Below are 25,468 nucleotides of genomic sequence, written 5' to 3'. Positions count from 1 at the left end.
TTTTATGGTTCTGAGCAGGATGGTTAATTGCCTGAAGTCTCAGCTTCTCTTCACCCATAAAACTTGAATAATTCTACTTGTTAATTACCTAAAACTTCCCAGAGGCAGCTAGCAATAATAATAGTGGTTAACAATGAGTGCTTTGGAGTAAAGTGGGATAGGTTTAAATGCTAGTTCTGCCACTTCCTAGCTGTAATAACTTTGGGCAAGCTATTTAACCTCCCCGAGCCTCAGTTTTCTTATCTGTAAAATGGAGGCAGTAATCGTACCTAACAATAGTTAGGATTATAAATTTTAATGGTAGTAAAATTGCTTAGGACAATGCCTGGCACACAGTAAGGGCTTACCAAATGTTAGTTATAATTCTCATTCGTTGTGAGGCTATATATATATATAAATAGGAAAGGTCCACAGAGGGACAGGAATACTTCACAGAGAAGGCATCAGGAGAGCACAAGTCATTCGTATAGATAATATTATCTTCAGATTGCTTAGAATTATGTACATTTTCAGTGTGTTTGCATTTTTATCTTCTTAGACATGAAAAAATCTTTGAATAGCTTGGGAAAAAGAGTAAATATGAACTGACTATGTTTAAATGTCTAGCGTCAATAAAATCTGTTTTTATGCTCAAAAATGAAATACCCTTGTGGAAAAGAAAGTCAGTCTGTCCTTTGCATTAGCCCAGAATGAAAGGGTAGCAGTGAGGATTCCGGGAGAACTGCAGTTATTGACATCACTGACCTATAAACAGATCCCCTCCGCGTGATACACAGCACTTCAGCACCCCTGTTTTTGTATAATTGCTATTACCAGAGCCTTTCAAGTTCAAGTGTGCAAACGAGAGCCATTCACATTTCAGATAATCTGTCAACGAGGAAAACTAATTTCAAAATATTTGATCATAACAGTTGTCCTCAGCTTCTACAGAGATAATTTAGTCAAATAATATCAGATAATCTGAAAGCAGTCTTAGTAGGAAATTGCTCGGGACTCCATCTCAGCCGCCTCCATTTGCACTTATATAAATGCACTGAAAGTATATGAGACTTTGACAGACTGCCATAGGTGATTTCGTTCCATAGCCTACCTACTTTACCATCAAAAGTTATATCCTTTGAAGCATTGCCAGAATTGCTTTACCCCAGTAGATATGCTAGATGTGCCCTTTAAAAGCCATATCATTTCTTTTCTACTCTGACTAGTTCAGGGTAGCATCTGCTCAACTAAATTCCTTTGAAGGTTAAAAATAGCCTACTTCTCCCAGGCTCCCCTCCCCCACCCCTAGCCGGGTGCTCAGGATAAAGCGCCCAGAGTCGAAAGAATTTCAGAGAGAACACGTTCTAAAGACGAAGGAGCCTGAAGAAACCGCCCCTTCGTTTCACACTGAAGAAAAATTAAGATCCAGGCTTCTCGAAGGTCACTTGCCTGATCAGAAGCCGAGGCCGGACCAGAACCAGGTCTCCTGGCTTCCAGTCCAGACGGCTTTCTCCTGCTTCTCCAGAGACTGAATGTCTAACGGGTAAGAGCCAGAACAAGCCAGAAACCAACAACGGGAAACACCCCCAATAGAGTGTCTTAATTTTATAAACAGAAAACGAATGCTGGGATCTCATCTCCAGGAAAACATTTGCTTTTTAGAAACCGTCGTGCTTGGCACTGTCTCTCCTCAGAGCTGCTGACAGTTGCAGTCAGTTATCACACTGTTGTGACTTGGAAGCTGATGCCCCCAAACAGATCAAAATTAGTAACATCATGATTCAGGATTGTCTGTTTTCCCCTCAGCTTGCTAATCTATGCCTCTTTTATAATTATTTTAAAAGGCGCTATCTGATTTCCTGAGCACCGCCCCAGGTGTTCTCAGTGATAATGAATGGATAAACATCTCATCCAGTGTCACGGAGCAGTTGTGACATTTTTAGAAATACCTCCCGTTCAACTCTTCTAATTCGGATGTGTTACACCCAGGGTTGAAGGCCTGTGTTTTCACTGAGGAGCTGAATGAGTCCCAGCCATGGCACGATTTGCCTGTCTGCCCAAGTGAAAAGGTTGTGAAATGTGGTGAAACGGTACAGTCCTTTCTTGGTCTCTGCAAACCCTGGAATGTCAATTCTGATTAATAAACTGGAAAAATCATGTTTTTTCTTTTTTCTTTTTTTGGTAATTTCAGGGAATTGGTCCACAGTCTTAGTTCTTATTTTCCTCCAACTTGCATCTTCTGTACTGAGGGATGTGCAGACTTTTGTAATCCACACAGAAATGCGGGCGGACATTGCAAGCCTGACTCATCTCTGCTGCAAGCGGCTGGACGTGATCCTGGACAGTGAGAGCGAACAGATGACCAGGCTGCAAACAACACTCCCCTTACCCTTGGCCACCGAGGCTCGGCGATGCTCACGCTCACTAGGAGTGGTGAGCCCTGCTTCCTCTTAAAAAGTTGTCTGCCAACAGAACCTCATTTCCCCCACATAGTCACTTCTGGTTGATCTCAACATGGAATGCCTCTGAACACTTTAATTTTTGTGCCTCTCCCCTTCCTTCACTGCTCCCCTCTTTTGATTTCATCAAGTAGATAGTGATTCTCTGCACAGATGTTTAAAAGCAAGAAAGGAACTCACCACGTAAAGGAACATCTCATAATACAAATAATCTTCATGTGGTCATTTTGCAATTTTGTTAGCCTCAACATTTCTTAAAGCAACCTGTACACTTCATAGGAAAGAACCAGATCCTGGCTTAACACTACTATTCCTGATTTCTGGGAACATTTCTTGGCATCTCTGCTATATTTAGCCAAGCACATTTTGTGCAAGTGTTTTTTAAGCTCCTAAAAGGATCCAGGTTAACAATCAGGGATGTGGATTAACCATATCTAAGCATCTAACACAGTACAGTAGGAAAAGACACCTGAAAGTCAAGACAGGCTACAGAATGACAGTAAAACTCAGAGGTTCCGGAAACCATCCCCTAAGTGTGTGCCTCTGATTCTATTGTTTCCTCGGCAAAGCTTTACTAAAAGGGATTGCCTGTGGTTCTAAAGCTACGCTCCTACTGGGGAGAGAGGCTAAAAGGGAGGCCCGTGTGATTCAAAACTTACTTCTCTAAAACCTGGGAGAAAAGCTAAATGGAACCTAAGTTTCTTTACCTGACATCTAAATGCTGTATCACGGACATAATTCTGAGATCTAGTGAACACCGCTCTTGGTATTCCCTGTCACCTCTGCCAAGGGCCCTGCCTTCTCCTAATAACATCCAATCTCAAACCACGTTTTTACTTCCCAGGGAAAACTTCCTTCTGCATACATTCTCCTGCTCTCAGAAAGTCTGCATAGTTATTGAAAGTAATAGATTTAATCTGCCAGAGCATTAAAAATTAACAGCATCAGAGGAAGTTTTTGTCTTATTGCTGAATGCGGTAAATTTGCAGTTGTAGGGGGCTGAAAGGGGGAGGAGACTCCCAAAGGGAAAACCTGGTTTTCTGGTTTAGTGAGTCATTTTGGAAGTTACTCATTTCAGTGGATGAAAGTGTAGGAAACACAAAAACCAAATCAGAAAGAAACCAATTTTACACATTTATATACTCAGAGAGGCATGTGGATAGACATTTATACAAATATACATCAAAAGATGCTCTAAATCATTGGAACAACTGCTATCAGTCTCTTTATAAATGACTATTAGGCAAAAGAGATTGCATCTTTGGACTGTCATCCAAAGGGGGCAGAGGGCATAAGAAGGATAAAAAGCCCCAGGGCATTCGTTGCCTAAAACCAGCATCCATTCTCAGGTTATCAGCCTAGTTCTACAACTTATGCAAAAACCTAAAGTCAATTTTCTTATTATATTCCAACTGAAATTATCACTGAAATTGTTGCCATGTTACTCCTGTCATGAAAACCATGTCGTCTTATGTAAGAGCTAAAACCCACTACAGACTGAATGTGTGTGTGTAGAAATGAAATTTGGATTTCACGTGAATTTAACGATTTTATGACCTTCTTCCCAGGAGGTCAAGTTATTTCTTATTCTTCATATGCGCAGTCTGCCCTTGCTCATCTCGCTCACAGGGGCCAGGCTACCCAAGGAAGGCTTAGCTATAGAGGTATTAATTATTTTGCATATATTGCCTATATAAGCACCACATTATAGACAGAAATTATCTTTACTTTCCAATTTTGCATAATAAAATAAGCCATTAAATTAATACCATATAGAAAATACTGCTTGTCAGGCAAAGAAATGTACATTGCTTTCCAGAAAACTGGGGACATTACACTGCCAACGCCTGCATGAATAATACATGGGTTAATTCAGAAAAACACCGTTTCATTATTTAAAAATGAATAAATTACGGACTTAGAATGATGACTAAATTTTCTTCTCCATCTCACTTTTGCTTAGTGCCCTACTTTAAAAATGAATATAAAAAACCCATTTTCTCCACACAAATAAAACAAGCCAGCCAATCCTCAAAAGTATTTTTTTCTGACTTAAGATTTCTTGATCCCACAAAATCAAGGCACAATATTTTCTTTTTTCTCTTGATCACATTAACACCAGAAATTAAGAAGCAACGTAAGAGATCTTTCGATTAGACATTTGTAAATGCTGTGCCTATCTTTCATTGTCTTGTGATTCTGTGATTCAGTCTAACTAGAAAAGCACCTTTTGCATACTGACTTTCTGTGTTTTTGCCTCAATGCCTGGTAAAATATGTTCAAAGGAATAAATAAGAAGAATATAATTCCCATGTATGATGATGCAAATTTTTTCACTTTCTTTCAGAGATTTGGGTTTACTCTGAAGGCCTGTTAAAAATCGATCCCATTTGGGAACTGATGAAAGCGTGGAAGAGAGAAAGAAATGCACCCGTCATAAGAAATTAATTTAGAGTTAAAATAAGTAAAACCTTCCCGAGCGGTGCATTTAGGCTGAGCATAAAGTGACAGCCAGCAGATTATTCGACCGATTTCTAATGCTGGAAATTCGGATGGCATTTACTAGCATAACCTTTCAACTCTGAGCACATCAATAGAGGCCGACAGTGGCTTGAAATATGATTCCTTGCAGATAGCAGATCCTCATTCATCTGACTGTGCCGCTCCGTGCTCCACTGCACAAACAGCGTCTCACCCACTTCTGAGAGGACACTAATAAAAAAGGCATCAATTTTCAGCTCTAGTACTACTGTGATCTCTTTATATGTTCGACATCCAACATTAAATTAAAATGCTGTTATAAATCCTACTTTCTGAATCTGGAATGAGTGTTGGGTTTTTGTCGCATGAGACTGCAGCAAATCTTGTCAAAAGCAAGGAAGCACGTCTTGTTCACTCAGAATTAATGTTGTGGATGAAAGAAGGAGGTAAAAGGGGCTGAATCTGGTGAACTAAGGGTGTCAGAGCCGGTGGGGACTGTAGCTTCAGGGTGCCAAGCCAGGCAGGGTATTTGCTGCTTTCAAGAAGTGGCTAATCAAGAATTGTAATTACCAACGACAAGCTGTGTGGCAGGAAGATTACTGATAAACAGACAGGCACACACACGCACATCCTCATACATCAACAGGAAAAATTTGAAGCATACAAAAATTGTCAATTACTCCTCTCTGGCAGAAAAATATTTCCCAAATACCAGTAGTCCTGAGGAAGCCGTGTGGATTACATCAAATTTCTGCAACAGAGGCTGCCCCCACAATTCAAAGTCCAATAGCCTGCGGTGACGTGCTATCTGGGCCTTATGTCAGGATTACATCATTTTGAAGTTACAAGAGGAATACCTAGAGTTACTGGGTGGTGAGGGAACGACATTATTAGAAACTCTGTGGTATGGATTCAAACAGTTTCAGAAGCTTTCTGCATATTGTAAGGGAGGGGGAAAAACCCCCCACAAATACAAGGAAGAAACAAACTGACCAGCTTTCCCCATTTCGCTGAGGATGGGAACACTCTCCAGAAGAACAGGGGCGAATTTTCCTGCTCTTTCTGATAAAAGATCCCTGCTCATATAGGTTATCGCCTAGAATGACGTGAACTAAAAGGTAATAAGGGTTTCCACAAAGATACAGGCACGCAGAGCTGCCTGCTGTGTCCTTCTGCCGCCTCATTCATAATTATGGGCGAAATAAAGAGGCGTGTTTGCCTATTTGGGAGGGTGGGCTGGAAGGAAAAGGGAGGGGAGCGAGCAGTTCAATATCTGGATCGAACAGAGGAACTTTTTCCCCCAAGGATCCTGCCTGGAGGAGCCTTGACATGCACAAAGTCAGAGCGCAGACAAAGTTGCCCTGGTGAGAACGATAAGGTCACCCGTGGGATTGCTGAGATTATCTCCGTCAAGCACTCGGACAGCACGCAGTCAAATGATGCATCATGCAGTCATCTTCGGGGGGGGAAATCAATTTCTGCACCAGGTCGCTATTTGCTTTTCAAAGTGCCCTTGTAGGCCTTCACCACCAAGCATTTATCAATTTAAATGTTGTAAATTGATAATGTGCCACTGTGCCTTGTCCTGTTTCTGAATTATTTTGATACTTATATTTTCTCAATAGTCTCTAAACCCTCAGAGCTTCCACATTCAAAAGGGCATTTTTCTTTGTTGCACAAGAAGTGATGAACTTTTTATGATTAGCAGGGGAGAAAAATGCAGACTTGCTGAGGTGAAAAAACAACAACAAAACACAAGCTGCAGAAAATTATACACTTAAAAAAAATTAACTCATGCCTATTTGTCTGACTGTGAAAAGGGGGGCCACAGAGAAGTATCTGGGGAGCTATGTGCATTCATTTATTGAAGGAACCCTGATTATACTAGCATTGCATAAATTTTGAACACCAACCGAAAAAATGCAACACTTGGCTCCATTATGATAAACCCTCTGCTGTGTTGAAATAATACCTTTTGGTCTTTATATTCTAGCTATCTAGGACGTGATGATGCCAAACAAGAGTAATAACTTGTAAGCAAGTATCTTCTTTTTTTCATCCCACTAAAGAAATATATATATATATATATATTTATTTTATAAGCATGGAAGCAAGAGTATTAACCACATACTAACCTCAACTTGATTTGCATTGAAAAACATAGAATGCGAGAGTTGAGGCTTGCACTCTGGAAAAGCAAAAGAAAGACATGGCAGTTGCAAAGCATCTTTAACCTCCAGTGATTTATTGGCCCTCAGCCAAGTTATCAGGGGAATCTAATTCTTCTTTATTATTCAAATAAACCACATTTGGCACCATGGTTCCCTTTCAGAATAGCTTCACAAATAGACTGAGCTCTGTCATTTATTTGACCTTGTACTTGTGTGCTGTGGCTGTAATTTTATTTGCCGTTCTATGTAACAAATGCAGAGAAACCTAAAATATGGAGATGAACGACAGGAGGGGGAAAGGAGTTTATGGTAAACATATCTGCATGGCTTTAAAAAAAAAAAAAGACCACATTTAAAACAACCACCTACCCCTTTTCACCTTCACCTCTATTAGCTCTTAGAGCTGCAGCCACCCTGCCCCTTGTCAGCAAGCTGCCTTGAACCAAGCCAAAGCATAACCTTGTCTACGTCTACCTTCTGGCTGGCTTACAACAGCAAGGGAGTATCTTCTACCAGGATGGAGACTTAGTAAGAAGAAAAGTGACTCACATGCAAGCAGGGCACTGGAGGCCACGGGAGGGAGGGTGATGAGAGTATTTCAAGAGAATGCTTAGCTGGCTGTGGGTATTTTCTCATGATATCACAATGTAAGTATCTGTTAATTTCCCAGTCTGCTCTAAGTCCCGTTATGTTTTAAATAGAACACTATGTTAACTTGAAAACATTTTGCTGGCATAGACGTGCATCAGAATCATCATCTCTCACCTCACTTTCAAGATAAAATGTTTTCAGAAGATAAGAGTCCATTTTTATCCTCTGGTTAACTGAGACCCATGTCCTCTGCCTCTGCCAAATAAAATGTTGAGTTTCTCATCAGTATTTAAAAGAAAATGCATGATTTGTGTATGGATGAGGGAAAGCTGATTTAAAAGCACACAAATCATCAAAGTAGTCAATGCTGTTGTAAGTTCTGGATGCCAGAACACCATTCTCAAAATGATCTTTGGCACACCAACATCTGAGGGGAGAGGGTCTTCTGCCTGCTCACGAGATCTGCAAGATGTGTCTTCATGTTTGTTAGAGTCATTACAGCCTTCCTCTGAATGTGGACTCCAATAGAAGCAAATCAGTATGCTGTAATCCATTTATTAGCCCCTATAGAAATTGTATTTGAGATTATTATTATATATATTTCAGCCCCAGAAAATACTTTGCCTTCCTGAAGAAGTAACACTTTCTTATTTTTGATGGTTGACTGCATTTCTCTTTTTGCTTTGGTTAGTTGGAAGTTCACAGGTGAATTTGATACTATTAGATCATTTATATCCCTTCTTGTAAGCCTCTATTGTGTTCTCCTACTATGCAGTAACAGATTACCTACTTTTATCTTTTTTCTTCCTTAGGCCCTAGTTCTATTTTGCCATTTTTTTTATTGTATATGTTTATTTAAATTATTTCCTTTTTGGAAAGAGGAGGGTATACGGCAACAAATAAATATTTCTCTAAGCTTTATCCTGCATCAATCTAGAAATGTTTTTTATGTATCACAACAGCAAGTCTCTAGATTCTTTGGTGATTAAACCCCTTACACACTGGAAGAGAGTTCATAAAAGCCAGCTACGCATCATTGCTGCATTTTCAGGACTAGGAAATCCACTCTGTTTTCTTTCTTCATTTTCACCTCTGCCTGTTTCATTAGAGGTAAAGAGCAGAGTTTTCTTTGGCAGCCCTGAACACCATCACCAGGTATAGGAAGTCATTCAATCGCCATGCAGACCAAACTCAGCAACGATATTTGGCGATCTTACTTGAAGATAAGGCCTCACGGTGAGTACCCAGGAATCATTTTCACCTAGGGATGCAAGTCAACAGTGCATTTTTCTACAATCTGAAACCACATCTTGGATCTTAAGTTAAATACCTCTGGCCAAGTCAAAGGGCTGCTGAAGATGTTTGGACACCATCACAGTTCACTTCATTCCCATCATCATGACAAAATGAAAATACCTTAAAGAGACTAGCTGGCATGCACACGTCCTGGACACCTGAAACTGCTCCACCCAATGGAGTGGAAGACAAAAACCTGCTCTGGCTCCAGCCATCTTCATGCTACACACCCGAGCCTGGTAGAAGTTTCTCTACTTAGTTTTCTCATGAGCCAAAAAAGAATCCTAATTCTTTCCTGAGAACATAAGTCATTTTAAAGCCACTATATTTATTTACATGTTGAAAGAAAATAAAACTGAGGAAGGAATATCTTGAGAGTTACAAATGTAGACACAGATACGCTCTAACACACTGACACCTTCACAATATTCCTCAACAATTTCACTGGATACATATTTGATGACACAGTTACACGTTGTCTTTATTTAACAATGCTGTTTAAAAAGGAAAAGAGGGATCATAACTTTATAGACTCCTTACCACTGTCAAGACTTTGATGGAAGAACCATTGAGTAGAGTTGTAGGATACGAGCAGTGTTTGGTTTGCATTTAATTAAGGGTGTGTGTGTGTGTGTGTGTGTGTGTGTGTGTGAAGCATGTATAACTGAATAACTCTGAGTTCATTTTACACTGTATGTCACCCGTGAGTACTCCATACTCCATAACTGAAAAAGGGCACTGAAGACACCTGGGAGCAGTTATGTCTCAGGAGACTCAGTCACCCTTCCAGGACTTAGAACAGTCATTGGGTCGGAAAACCTTTCCCAAAGTTTTAGCACAGGTTTTTTTCCCCTCTTCATTCTTTGGGCATTTAAAAGCATACCATGCTCTTACCAGATTATTTTCATGTTAACCAGAACTATTTTTATCCTTGTTTTGAACTCCAAACACACACACCGGCATGTGCAAACGTCACTTTGTAGCAATTTACCCCTCATCATCTCAGTTGCATAATGCCTCCGAATGAAGACTTCTGACGCAAACCACATAGCCTCTACCTAACACTGGACTGTTCGCGGCAACACAGAGCACACCGTCCACAGGGGGCAACAGCACAGTGTGGCCCGCATCTGCCCCGGGGGAGTCAAGATGCTGACTGCTGATACGCACTTTAAAACCCACCCGCTGTAAAGGCAGAAAAAGGCTGCACAGAAGTTGCCAGCTCCTGTCCCATGTCTATCCAGCTGCTTTATTCTGCAGAAACCTCAAAGATTTGTCTCAGACTTTGGGAAAAGACTGACTTCACGTTACAGTCGAGAAGCAGTGAGATCTATTGCTTTTAAGGAGAAACCAGTACAGGGTTAAAGCCAAGTTTTCCTTGAACAGATGATATTTCAGATGGCCACACTATTCCAGATGCATCAATTTCCTTGAAAATCCAATCCATATATGTGCATATGCTGTGCTGGCAGGAGGACTGACTGAAATGGCCAAAACCCAAGAGCTAATATTCTTTTGGCCAGAATAATGCAATTATTATTTTCCTAGCTATCAGTCTAAGCATACAGAGCCATCTGTTATGCAAAGCAAACATACACATCTCAATTACAGAAAATGCAGTTGCCTTGACAGAATTTGGATTACACCACTAACCAGGGCTGTAAAATGTGTTTTGAGCTAGTATATAATGGATGTTTTTCAGGAGTTCCCTAATTAGCATTTACCTGCTTAAACTAATTATTCATTCCTCTTCTTCAGTGGCTTATTAAACTTTGCTGGATACCCTGCATAAAACAGACGAACACGGGCATTGTGCGACAACAAACAGTGGTGTTTCCAGTTCTATCCTGTACTAACATAGTGGCACACCAATTTCAACACTGGAGATTTTCAATACTAGGCTCCAAAAGGATTAAGGCAGGGCTTAAAGTCTATTAAAAGCTATTACAAAACCAGAGATTTTAATGAGATGCAAGAATACCAAGATTGAGTTGACAGCAGCCCAGTTTCTATCATCTGGTTTGCTCAAGTCCACATAAAAGAGAATTGCTAGATACACCACAGCCAAGAGCTTGCACGTCCTTCAAGGAAGAGTTCATGGACCCCTGCTTGAATACTCAGAAGTAAATAATTAAATTTGGCAGGGTTTCTCTTCCTCCCCCAACCCTCCTCAAATGCCAAATCTCTCTTATATTTCCCAATGTCTTTCTTGATTTAGCTATTACCCAGCAAACACACGAACAGCCAAGATGGTCTAACTGTGCTGGATGCCTCCTTAGAGCAGTGCCAACTTTCGGAAGCAACGAGTCTAGGGTGAGTGCTGCTTACGAGGAGGGAGACATATCTTATCTCCATCTTTAGCTCAAAGGAGCAACTGCATGAGAAGCAGATAATCCAACTTGGCAGATCACATCACATCCGTACTAAAGCCCTCCCACCCAGGCTGTTTCTCTCGTGCCAAACCACCAGATGAAAAGGGTCACACTCAGCCAATCACCTGTATGGGCACACAGAGCCAGATGTTCAGCATTTTTATGGGGAAAAACATCTGGATAATTAGTGGAATTGCAAACTTTTCTGCAGGGTGTTTCGGCATTCTGGAGACACAGCCTGTGTCTTGGAATCCAACCCAAGTCCGTTTTTTTGTGTGTGTGTCTTCCACGGGAACACCCAGAACTAACATTTAGGATTTTGTCCCTTACCCCATCTGCTTCCGTCTTCTCTTTTTTTCACCTCTGACAGGCATGTGCGAGTAATTAAATGGCAAATAATGAAAGATGATCCTAGTTTATGCAATTGTCTTCCAGCATTAGGAAGCATTTGCAAAGGCAGCAGAATCTATCCTTGCAGGAACCCTCCTTGCAACACATTTTAATGGCCTCTTTCAGCATTTCTTGACTCCGAATGCCTCCCTGTCGTGTGTCAGCTCCCAGGATGATGCGGGGTCCTCCACAGACACCCAGTAATAGGACACAAGGGAAGCACCATTAGCGTGTCCCTCTCCTACCCGACACTGAGGTCTCAAAGTTCAAAACAACTGAGGGAAGAAACTTCATTTGTTCTCAATAAATTAATAATGATCCTTGGCGGGGGTAAGGAGGGGGACTAAAGTTTTTGAGCACAAGTTTATCCTGAACGTTCTGAGCTGACAATTCTCTTACTGACTTTGTGAGGAGTCAGGTAGAGCCATTAAAAAAATAAATTGGATAATTCATGCTAAACAGAGTATCTGCCGAAGAAGAAAAGGCATGTGGCGAATGGAGCCTTCCCGGGTGCTGTCAAGAATCTAAATCGTTCTACTTACTTGTGAGAGGCCTAGGTAGATGGAGACTGTTTCAGAAATGTACAAAAATTTTCCTTCTTGATTTAGTGCAAATACAAAGCCATCCAGGGACTGCAGAAAAAAATAAATATATAAATAGGTTAATAAATAAATAAATGTATATGTATATATACGATAGAGATTTAATTAACAAGGCATCTGATACAAAGCAACACATAATCAAATTTAAGACCATTTTCTCCTCATGTTTAACGAAAGTCCTAAGATCTTTAACTGCCTGCATTATACACGAACAAATGAAAGGTGTGGATTAAGATTACAAGCTTGCCTTTACTTCAGAGACTTCCTTATGTCTCTGTCATTTTGAGCAGGATGTATTACATTCATGTATAAAATCAGGTCATGTTGATCTTATGAGATGCTGCCTTTATTTTTTTGGATTCGCTAGTTACTGAGATTAAATCAGCCCGATTTTCTATTAAATGGCTGAACGGGAATGAGAATGGTAATGGAACAAGAGAAAAAAAGAGTTCCTATATGAAGAGCAGGTAAAATCACCACTTGAGCAACTATGGACATCAATAATTTGCCAATTAATAAAGGATTATGCTCTCCTCACTCCCAGTGCCTATTGTGTTAGAACAAATAGGAAAAGTCAATACATTATGGGGGAATGTTTATAGGCTGAAGCCTTATAAACTGTAATCCTTTTTTTTTCTTTTTACAAAACTCTGTATTAAAGTTTTATTGTGATAGAGCTAGTCTTTCTATTGCAACTTTTGAAACGGAAAGAAAAGAAGAAAGGCGGGTGGGTGCGGGGAGAAGGATGCTACACAGCAGCTTTAACTCTTGAATCCTTAGTCTAGTTTTCAAATGCAAGGCTGCATTTTCAGTTTGATGAATGGGGTAGATCATCATGGACTCCAAGTGCAAGGTACCACTCAAACTGAGAATAAATTTGTTTCAAATTCTTGCAATCCAAGTGCATTTTATATGTTCCATCAGCCTTATGTCTTTTGTTTTGCTTTATTTATTTTTAACCAGGTAGGTTGCACAGCACAGCTTGCACAGAAAAAGAAGTTTTAAAGATTAGTGGTATTTACAAAGGCTGTGAATTTGGAAATGCAGGAAATCCTCAATGGGAACAAGGTACGTGGCAATATTAAATTAATGATGTAATTTTTAAACATGGAAAGGTGGAAGAAACATGTAAGCTTCAGTTAGCGAAACGCACTGCCTCAAATCTCAGCAATAATTCCAGTCTCTTAAAATGCTGAACTTTTTTTGGAGCTATATATGTATACATGAAATATATGTACTTAGTATGTATGTATTTATCTTGGAGTGTGTGTGTGTGTTTGTGTGTGTCTGAGTCTGAAATTTGGATTCCATGCTCCCTGGTGCTTTTTCACACAGCCCCACTGGTCAAACTGTGGGTAACACCCAACCTCCTCCTCTGATTTAGTGGGTTCTGAAAACAATTCCAAAGTCACATTGTATCACTCCACATAAAAGTAAATTCCATGAACAACAAGATTTGGTCAAGACAGGAAAATAAAAATAACTTACACTTACTACATGATATGTACTAAGCAGTCTGCATGCATTGTCTCTTTTAATTTCCACAAGTGCCATTTGAGGTCTTTATGTTATTACTCACATTTTACGTACAAGAAAATTGAGGCTTAGTGAAGTTGGGTAACGTGCTAACCCTAGTAAGTGATGAAGTTAGGATTCAAACTCAGACAGTCAGACTCAGTAACTATACTGTCTTCCACTAAAAATAAATATTCTCTGATACAAGTATATTAACGAAAAGATAAATTGGACAGCATTTCTGAAGTTAAAATATTTATTTTAAGACACAGCCTATAATTTCTTAAAAAGCATCATCTGCATGATTTGTTCAAATGACAGAATCCTGCCCTTAGGAGGAGGAGACAAAAGGGAAATGGGATGACAATAGAGTTCAAAAGTCACTTCCACAAGAGGTCACCCGGTCACCTCTCTCTGCAATATCTCCCTGGAAGCATCGAGGAGACGTGGAACAAAGCACTGTCTAAGAGAACTGGACTCTGTCTCTGACACGATCGCCAAACCCTTTGGGGCCTTGTGAGAGCCAACTTCTCAAGCTTAGAGTGTGGTGCAGTGGAAGCTACTATGAACCAAAAGCGACAAAGGGGAGGTTTCCTTTGTAGACGCTGGGGAAGCATCTCATTTCCATATGTCTTCACCCCCAACAAGATGTCTCCTACGGATGACTTGGGAGGATTAAGATTCCCTTTTGACCTTCCCAATGGAGAGAAGGGCCTGATTCAGTTTTCCATTCAACCTCCTAGCCATGGTCAGGCATACAGTCACAGAGCGATGTGTAAGCCCTCTTCTCAAATGCTGAAATGCCACTGTTATATTAGAAGGACATAGAGAGAGAGAGAGACCACAAGAGGACTTCTGTGGGGACAAGCGACCATCAGAAGGGTGAACAAGAGGAGAAGAAAGGACTGACGCAGCTGGCAGAGAGATGACCCCCTGTAGTCTAAACCCTCATTTTTCAGGGGAGGAAACTGAGGCACAGAGAGGGTAAGTGGCTCTGTAACACTACACAGCCAGCTAGTGGCAGAGTCAGGATTAAATATCCTGCCTCCCGTAACATTTATCATTAAAGCATCTATGACACTGTACATCCCGGTCAGGTGACTCCACTCCCAAGGAGACTGAATTGCTCAATAGTGGAGTGATATCTCACTCATCGTTAGCCAACACCTATCAACGGCCAAAGTGAGACTCAGTAAACCCAACTCTGCCTTCAAGCCCAGGGCTCGCCTGCCTTTACATCACACGCGCTAGAGTGACTAAGAGGGACGGCAATTATTTCCTCCAAGAATTCTGTGTATGGAGCTAGTAAATGACTTGCAGATTCTGATGCCAAAGGTGTTTGACATGGTCTGGGGTATCTCCTGCCATTTGTAAGATCAGAGTTAGATCGGATCCTTTCACACTCTTTCAAAATACCCAGTGCTATTCATTTGTCACAGACACCCATCCTTTATTTTCTCATTAAAAGGGATTATGATATTTTTTAAGTAGGTTCCTATCTCATGTATTTTTGAAAGTACCAGAGGAGGTTTGGGCACCAAAGCAGGGAAAAGGAATATCTGGAGGCTGAACGTCTGATGCTATTAAGCAGCAGCGATCTAAGAACCGGCCAGTTTTGTTTGGCAAAAACACAGGCTTCGACACATGTTCCAATTTCCCGGTGAGATTAAAACGAGGCTATGACACAAAGCATCCAGTCAATTCAATTAAAAATAACGGCCAATTTGGTGGTGGGGGGAGGAGCCAATAGTCAGATCAGTTGTTTGTCATCAAGGAGGTCAACAACACAAAATAGATTAGTTAATCATGCTTTTCACTTCCGTGCTTATCATTTCAGTCAGTTGTATCTACAGCAGCAGATGAAGGTCAGTCAGTTCAGGTATGATGACCTCCAAATGAAGAATGGGGTATGAAACCAAGTCTACAGCAGGTTGGCAAGGTCGCTCTTCACAAAGCCACTGCCTTCTGACTCAGGGTCATCCTTGTCTATAGTTTGTCTTTTGCTGCTTAGGCTAAGAGTAGCCTCAATATTGGTTGAATGTGGAAGTCTTAATTTTAAGATTTAAGACTTAATTTTAAGACTTTAAGGTGGGAGGAGGAAGGAAACATTCTATTAGTTAGACTTGAGAACCAAATATGATCAGTCTGAAAGTTCTGTGGGAGTTTTTCAAATTTTGGATCAAGAAAGCTACTCTATACTGAGCTGTTTCAATTACTGCAGGCTACCTTTTAAAAAAAATTTTTTTTAACTGCCCACTGTTTTCAACAGGAGCCAATTAAGATTCCAGGGTCAAAGGGTTAATTACATCTTACTCAGTATGTAGAATTTTCTGATTATTAACTAAGGTTGGATTAAGATGAAAAAGAACCTACACAAATGTTAATGCTAGTCCCTCCTTGAGAAGATTTATCATAAAGCCATGCTGAAATCTATCTGCTTTCCTCAAAGCAGATGGAGAACAAAATCTTAGAAGAAACAGTACAACAGATGTTTTCAAGGCATGCAAGTATCTGATTTATCAAGACAGTTTTCTTATTATTAAAACCAGTTCGTAGCCATCTCGACAGGGCTGATGGGAGGTTTCCTTTGTCACATCCCAGAAAGTCTATGAGGTACACATGCAGCAGTGAGGCTTGGATACAGAAGTCAGGAGCTACAGCATCTCTGAATAATAATGCCTGTAATTATAATCTATATCCCCTGACATCAGTGTAACATATAAAGTGTAAGGCACAGTTTCTTAACCCCCAAAGCTGAGCGCCTCTAACAGTATTTGTCAAATGATGAGGCTATTTCTTTGCAGGGTATGAAACTAACTACAGCTTCATGATTGAAAGTATACTAATGTTTAATGCATCGTGCTAAATGGATTTATACTTGTCAAAGTGGTTTTGTCTCTGCTTTCTTTTCTCTTATGCATATTTCACTACAGCCAAATTTCAGAGTGAAATCTTACTGTGGTGCCCTTATAGGGAGGATTCTCACATACATGACTCCTCTGAAATGAGTGGTTCTCGCTACTACATTCCAGTGTAGAGGAGGGGAAAAAAAAACCACCCCAAACTCTTTTCCTATGACCCAACTCCAGTTAGAGTGAAGAATTACCAGTAGGCTAGGTTATTTTAATGACAGATTATTTTAAACTAAGCCTTCACCATCTGTTCCACCCCCTAATTATGAATGCAAAAAGAACATATTTCACAATTACATCAGTAAAAAAGTAAGATATACGTGATTTAAATGCATGCTTGTGCTCCATGTCCAATGCACCGTGCATCTGTGATTTTCTTCTAATTCAGGCTTAGATTATGGGGAAAATACCCATCCGTGATAAAGTACAGGCTCTGACACATGCAACTTTCCCTCCAAACCCAGGGTTTCTCATTGTTATGACATAATTCTTTTCACACAAGAGCAGAACATGAGTTTGGGCACAATGTTTGCCAGTTGTTAGATACCAGTAGTTTATAACTGCTAAAATGGCTTTGTTGTTAACAAGGAGAGGCTGTATGAGAAAACTGCTTCTGCTCTGAGTGATGGGTTAGCATCTGGAGTCTGCGAGCCTGCTCGTGAGCCACCTCCCCATCATTGGGAAAGAGTGAATAAGCCAAGCATGACCTGGAATGGGAGGACAGGGCTCCGATACGTATCTTTCTGCTCTGCTCTGGCAGCAGATAGAAGAGTTAGAAAAAAAGGTTTCTTAAATTTGTTGGCCTTTAGATACAATAACACTTTGATAGAGCTCATTAAAATGCCACGTTGCCCTGTGACTGCACTCAAGACGTGACGTTGTGCCACTGCTATGGCGCGCACACCCGTGGGCTCCTGGCAACCTCAGGGAGAGCCTGGGATGGTGCCTAGAAGGGCCCACGGGTATCTGCTTAGGGGGAAGAAATACTTTTCCAAATTTTGCCTCTGCCATCTGAGTTTTAACCAACAAGCTCTGTGCAGAAACAAAAGCCTTATTTTGGAAAGAATCGAACTATTTCCTCAAGGTGGAGAAAACCACACATCAAAGGTGTGGGCTTTTATTTAACTCTCAGGAACCTCCCAGAGCTTTCCGGCTCCTGGGTCTCTTCCTTTGTCCCCCGGCTCTACCCGCAACCGGTCAATAACCACGAAGGACGAGAGTACAGATTTGTATTGTCATCACGTACCCAAAGCCACATGTTCCCCAATTAAACACCGAGTTGGATTAATTCTGTCAAATTTGACTATTTTCCCTCTAAAAAAGAATTCGAGGACAACAAACCTTGACACAGCAAGACACCTTTCTTAAGAGTGTCCTAAAACACGTAAGTCCAAACGCCTTAGGTGAGAAAGCAGTGCAGAGCCACAGCCTGCCTCTCTTCAGTTCTTAGAGGAGAGGTACCAGAACAAAAGGGGAGATGTTGAACCAGCAAAATGTTAAAACATGAAAGGAACAAAGACATCTGCTTTCTGAGCAAGGAGATCAGGTTTTGCCTCTGCTCATTAAAATTCCATTTCGTGGGAGCTGTGTATCAAAGTGCTGACCTCTTTTCTCTGGGATGCTAGTTCAAGCCTTACATCCAGCCTTGAGGGAGGTGGATTTCGTGATTTGAACATCCAGCCAAATGGACACCAGGCTCTGGTAATAAAGACAGGGGGCAGCATTTGGTGGAATCACACGTGTCTGTGTCTCTGAGCCACCGGAGGCAGCACGCAGACCCCACATTATCTGTGGCTTTTCCCTGGGGGACTGGGACTCCACCTGAGGCAGAAGTGACCATGAGCTGCTCACAAGCTCCTTTTGCCTCAAGGAGAGGATTCCCACAGTTATTCTAAGGCACAAATATTCACTGCAACATTAAGAGTCTCCTTTTTGTGCATGCAGTATATTAATTTACTGAAACACAGGCTCTTCGGAATCCAGGAGCTAATTCCTTATTGCGCATCTTTTTCTTTGAATTCAGAGTTCTCTTTTAAGTTAAAGGAGGAATTCCCAGGGCTGCACAAGTAATGTAAGCAGTACACTGTACTGTCGTGATAGGCTAAAAAATGGCACTGCTCTGCTCTGGCTACACATGGAGCTTGGCCGCACGCGGTGTTCTAGGTGTCTTTCATGTTGCCTGTGTTATACAAAACAGCACACACACGAAAGAACAGATACTAATAGTTTACTGCACATCCTACAGATCACAGATTAGTGGAAAATAGAGAACGGTCATAATGCGTACACACACATGATATACATGTAATACGTACCAAATATACTACTATATAGGAATATATACTATAATATATATCATCATATTATAGGACGTCTTAAACGATGCTTAGTTCACTCAGATAGTCACCACAGAGGAGAGGAAAGGGAAAGAAACTAACATTCGTTCGGCAGGTTACTTAGACCAAATGTGAGCTGTGTATCATTTAATCCTACTTTACAGAAAAAGAAACTGAGGCTCAGAGAAATGAAGTGCAGTGACCAGTGTCACACATCAGTACATGCTAGATCTAAGAAAGGACCCCCCCCTCCCCATTCCTCTTGCTGGTGGGACAGCCTTCTAGGGGTTTCAGGTGTTTGTCACCCCATCACAGCTGCTGGGAACCTGTGCTTCCTCCAGCATCTCTTTCCACCTAGGTGGTTCTCACACTCCTACTGTTTCAGTGGGATGCATTCAGAAGACACCTGCTGAGTGCTTGCTATGCACCAGGCCTGGACTAGCTGAGGTTTTATAAAACTGAACGAGGACCAATTCTTGAGTTACTCTCTTAAAAAAAATTCATCTGTGTGTTCCAAGACTAAGAAAATGAGTAAAGTTGGGAATTAACTTCATAACATGAAAAGTCCAAGGTAAAGGCAGCTCAGTATACCCTCGATACATGGAGGGGACGCTTGTCTGACATTACCAAGCTCTGCACTTCGAACATGCTGGCTTTGGGTTGGAAAAGGCATGGGTTGATGGAATTTGTATTTTTTTAAGCTTTACTGAGGTATAACCGACAAATGAAATTGTAAGATATTTAAAGTATGCATTGTGATGATTTGATATATGTATACATTGTAGAAGAACCCCTCCCATCTAGTTAATTAGCATACCCATCACCTCATGCATTTATCCTTCTGGAATTTGTAAATGTACAGTCAAGAGACTGTAGACCTCAAGGAAATTCTCATGCCTTAGAGGAAGAGGCTAATGCCTGGAAGTAGAGAAGAGACCCCCCAGTTAATAAATAATTGCTAGGAGGACCACACCTCCCACGAGGCACCTGCTAGGACCAGACCCGAGAACACAGTAGCAGGCCACGGGGCTGGCCAGCACACCAACCCCATCTCCTCCCCTAAAGTTTTTCTTCTAACTTAGGGGTTTGTTTTCTTTCCTTTCCCTCTCTGGTGTTACATATACTATTTTATATAGAAGTTAATGAGAAAATAAAATTGAATTTACAGAAATTTATTTTACACTCATGTTTACTTAAAAGTACATCTTTGATGATGCGAGGTACACCCACATTGCTGTATCTGTTACAGTAGATTATGATGTGAACCTGATGGTCTACTGGCCAGTGGGCAGCTGTAAAGAACGGGGTCTTTAAAAGAAATAAAACCTTTGTGCATGTATTCCTTTAGGTAGGGAGTTTGTGTTGGGGTAGTAACAATGATTAAAGAACCCTGTAATGAATTTAGCATATTAAAAGACCATTTAGAGACCTTAGATATTAATCTGGTGCATTCTCACACAAGTTTCATTTCAGGAAATATTTACTGGTATCTCTAGGGGAAGGGTATTAAAAAAACATTTGTACTGGAAAGAACTTGATTGTTACAAACACAGTTGCCATGAACTGAATTATGTCCCCCCAAAATTCACATGTTGAAGCCCTAAAGCCCCAATGTGACTACAGATGAGGTCATATGGGTCCCAATCTGCTAGGACTTGATGGCCTTATAAGAAGAGAAGGAGAGAGCCGTCTCTCCATAGGCATGTGCCCAGGAGAGGCCATGGGAGCACACAGCAAAAAAGCGGCTGCCTGCAAGCCAGGAGTGGACTCGCCAGAATCCGACTGTGCTAGCACCTTGATCTTGGACTTTCTGACTCCAGAACTACGAGAAAATAAATTCCTGTTGTTTAAGCCACCCAGTCTATGATATTTTCTTATGGCAGCCTGAGCTAAGACAGTAGCTTAGGAATTCTGGTTGGGGAAAGTGCGTGGGCCATGAAAATCTTTGATGTTAATTTCAGGAAGTCATTGTAACTAGATTCTCTATTCTTTATTTTATGTATCATTTGTATAATTAATAATTAATTTTTTACTAGACCCACATACAGCTATAAATATGATGGACTGAAAATAGTAGTACTTAGTTCCAGAAATCGACAATGCTTATTAGGATTGTTTCTGAAATCTTTTCAAGTAATTGCACCTCTTCTGGATCCTACATTTATACTATTAATGTCTTTACGTTGGTTTTCTGTAGATTTCAAATGCTTAGAGGCTACATTGCTTTACTCTCTTAGCTCCATACAAAGCAGAGATACACATTTATATGAAAATCAATTACCCTGATGGAACTGGGAGCCTGGTCCTGAATGATTTCAGGATAAACAGCTTGGTGTACCACTTGCTGTGGCTCTCAGCTGCCTTGGCAACCTTTTATTTTCATCACACAGTTGGTCCCTGAGTCTGGGTAAGAAGGACCAGCATCCATGCTTGTCCACAGAGCTCTGGTCCAAGGAAATGTTTCTGCTTTCATCCCCACGTGCCTATTTAACACACATGAAGCAAAAAAGTGTGGATTTTTGTTGTTTGCTAACATACTTGCATATATCCAAAGCATAACCAATGTCATAAGAAATCTTCAGAGAATCTCGAAATGATATCCTTCAAAGCAGAGCAACTGAGCATGTGAAACTTGCTAGCACCAAATTTGCTAGGTGTACATTAAACAGCAGTCCAACTTTATACAATTAAAAGCAGTGGGACGGCTGTATATCCTGGCTTCTGCTGTGGTCCAGTTCAGAAACAGAATGAAAAGACTGGGCTGGGGTATGAAGATTTTGGTGATGGTAATTTGCTGGGATAAAGATATTAGTAAAGAAAATCAAATTCTCATATTTTTCACTGACTTACTCGAGTGAAATTTTTAAAATATGAAAAATGAGACTGGAGTTTTCTTCTTCTTTCCGATCTACATCAATGACTATCCTGACTGGAGGAGAATTTATTGCTATCACTGAAGAGTAACTGGCTATTTTATTATTTGAATTTTCAGGATCAAAAGATGCTTTACCTAAAATCTCAGTGAGATTTAACAAGAATCACGGGACTGAAGTTGTCGACAGAGAAGTATAACTAATGGAAATGCAAAGATCAAGTCTACAGCGACTGGCCTGAATGTCAGATCAGACCTGTCACGGCGATCTGCCGAAGGCGGGGGATGCAGCAGACTGTGGGCAGCACTGGGCTCACTCTCCTCCTCCTGACTCACCTATGAGGCCGCAAAAATGACAGACCCAGCTATCTTCTGTTTTAGCTATCTGACTAAGTCAAATAATCACTGTGATTTTTTCCTTTAAAATATGTGCTCAAATTTGTTTAAAAAATATCCGAAAGGTATAACTTTGTCTTGAAGTTTTTACTAGAGTAATGCATCGTGGGTGTTAAAAGGCAAATTAGATTCAACACATGAACTGTCACTAAATGGTCAGTTTTTCAGGAATAGATCTGTTCTATAAATTTTGAGAGGTGTGGATACTTGGTTACAGATTTATTCTAAAGGGGATCACATATGCTCTTACAACTACCAAATAGGGATGGGTCATTTTACGGAGCTCAATGCCACCATATAAACTTCCCAGGGCAGAAGGAGATGTCTGAAGTTTTGCCCAGACATGGTCTTTGCTTTCCCTCCTGTCCCGGAATGCTGGCATCACACAGGATCTTCCCCTTTCCTGGGTTCCTTAGTGAACCAAGAGGCCAGTAACTGACATCCCAGACGCCTGTCAGAGAACGGCAGACCCAGCTATTCTGCTTTTTCTTAAGCGGCACCTGGCGTCAGCCTGCTGGCAGGTGTAACCGACTGTGCATTTCGTCTTGGGCTATTTGGCACGAGTGGCTACAGAACATCACATATCTACTTTAGCTACAGAGGCTGCATCAACACACCTGAGGAGTCACTGGATAAAGTGTTTTCTCTGACTCAGGGCCATGTGGTTTATTGAAGTTATATAATAGCCACAATGTTATACATCCTGCAGGGATTCACTGTAACAATAACCTACGTTATGCATGATCTAGTCAAACGCACTAATGTGCCAATTTGCAGTAATTCCAAAAGAAATTTGCAGTTGGTCATATTGATAATTCATTCACTAGAAACCTTGAATCAATAGTCTCAGCCTAATTCTAATGTGCACAATGATCCATTTACCCACACTTTTGACTTAAATAGCTAAAGATAGGTTAGAACAAAAATAATTTGAAAATGGATATATTCTACCATTCAGTGCATTTGATGAATGATAGTCTACCTCTCAACGACTACTGAACTTACTAAAATTCTATTTAGTCTACAGAGTTTATAGTGGCCTCAGCCATAAAGCCCTGTAACACCTTCAGCCACAACTGTCACCCCCTACTTAGTCTTTCTCAAACTTCTATGTCAAAGGCATCCAAATGGCCAACAACAGTGGTATGAAGGAGGAAATTTATCGATTAAATTCCAAGTCTGATGTTTCACTTGGCCCTCTGCCTCGTTTCCTTTAAGGGCTGGGCATGTGAACTAATATTATTTTTATTACTAGGATGGTATTTTTCTTAGCTGTCTAGAATCCCAAGACTACAAGATGATCAACTTCACCATTAAGACAATCTCCACCTGTATCTCCCACACACATCCCATCACATAAGCTTGCAGAATTAGTATTTTTCATGAAGAAGCTCCTAGTAATTTAAGAAACAAAGATGAATCCCCATTACAACTCTTCCTTAGATGTAACTTAGAGTCAAAGTAAACACTGACCTCCCCACGAATGATAGGAACCTGAAAAAAGTGAGGAAGTGTAACATCACCTGGGGTCACTGTGGAAACCAGGCTATAGGCTCGAGATCGACAGATTCCGTCCCACTACTAGGTCTCATTTCAGCCCCTTTTAGTTCTTTCTCTTATTTCCTTTTATCTCTTCTCCTTTTACCTTCGGGTTTACATTCTGCATTCATCCATTTAGTGAAAGAGATGCTGATGGCTGTGGGATGGTGTTGTGGTATGTGTGTATTGTGCTTCTTGGCCACTCAGCAACCCTGCTCTGAATGTGTTTGTAAGTGAAAATGACCTTGGGCAGTAAAGCAACTATGGGTATGTTTATATGTGTGACTTACGGATGTACAGTGATTACTAACAAATTCTGAAGATCAAGAAGGGCTCCAAACTTGTGCCGGCCGGGGTAAGTTCTGTGTGGCTGGATACTGGGGACAGATTCTTTTTGTCTTCAACGAGATCTGTTCATTCTAGCCTTGGCCTTTTCCAACAAGTGAGACTTGTTTTATTGTCTTGCTTGGGGGCTTCTCCTTAGTAACAGGATGACCTACTTTAATTTCTACTTAAATGCTTCACAGGCTGGAGAGTGAGTTCCCCTAAAGGACTGAGCCCCTAAAGACCCAAATTGGCCTCTGTGTCCTAGTGGAAGACTTTTATCCCAAAGCAAATAAAAACTATATTAAGAGTTTTACAAACATAACCTTAAGCGTTCATCATTTTCTGTATGTTCCTTCTATTCTCATACTAAGTAATTGCAGTTGCTTAAGACATTTGCTTCACCTCTCTACCAGGTTTTTATCCCTTTCTTGGTTCTTTTCTGCCACACAGGCACCTTTCATGAAAGGGTGTAGCCAATATTATTTTGCCATTTCCTAAGAAGCACACAGACATGACCTAATGGATGCGGCCTGAAAGCACACAGACATGACCTATGAGGCAAGACTAGCAGACTATATGTTGACGCAGGTCTCCCCAGATGATCAACATCAACATCCTGAATTCCACTTGAGCTAGTGAGACCAAGGCAGTGTAATGCTGACTGACTAACATCGTGATCAATATTCTACAATGCAGTGAGCCTAGCTCTTTCCCTTCACCCCAGCAAGGTCTAAGTCACACACCCTCACAGGCAATGAACAAAAGAAATTCATCCCTTCACTTATTTCAAAATAACAATTCTTCCTTATATCGGGCTCTCTTAACATGCTGGACTATGTTATTTCAATATTTTCAATAATGTGACAGATATAAAACTTTCATTTGAACAGGATTAAAATCCTTATCCCCAAAGGTTTACCACGTAAAGTAAAATCTATGGGTTCTCCTGTGAATCATTGATGCTTGCTTCTTCAAGGCTGAAATCTGTTGGCTTCCAGGCCCACATGAGAGAAGGGTGGGTGTAGTAAGTTATCCAGCAACTTTGTTAAGGAAATACATCACTAATGCCCCCTGCGACATATTCAGGAAATTTAAAAGAATTACACAAGAGAACATATAGGCTTAAACACTCAAGTCTGGAGAGATGCCATCTGTGTTGGAGGATGCAGTCTGAAGCATTAGGACCCCTCCAAGCCCTTTTCTGCTCTGGTCAGTTGACAACAGGATTGC

At 40.8% G+C, this 25,468-nt stretch overlaps 1 protein-coding gene across 6 annotated transcripts in view; it reads right to left on the bottom strand.

Annotated features, from left to right (window-relative positions):
* The window catches only part of NPAS3 (neuronal PAS domain protein 3), a 798,065-nt gene that overhangs the window by 216,486 nt on the left and 556,111 nt on the right, over nt 1–25,468 (bottom strand). For all 6 annotated transcript variants that reach the window (XM_072962906.1, XM_072962911.1, XM_072962907.1 and 3 more), the window contains one exon: nt 12,282–12,371. In XM_072962906.1, coding sequence (XP_072819007.1) covers nt 12,282–12,371 — 90 coding nt within the window. The remainder of the gene's footprint in view (nt 1–12,281; nt 12,372–25,468) is intronic.

The sequence above is a fragment of the Vicugna pacos genome, chromosome 6 (genome assembly GCF_048564905.1).
Source record: "Vicugna pacos chromosome 6, VicPac4, whole genome shotgun sequence".
In the NCBI taxonomy this organism is placed as follows: Eukaryota; Metazoa; Chordata; class Mammalia; order Artiodactyla; family Camelidae; genus Vicugna; species Vicugna pacos.
The sequence above is the reverse complement of the archived record's forward strand: the minus strand, read 5'-3'. Positions and strand labels throughout refer to the sequence as shown.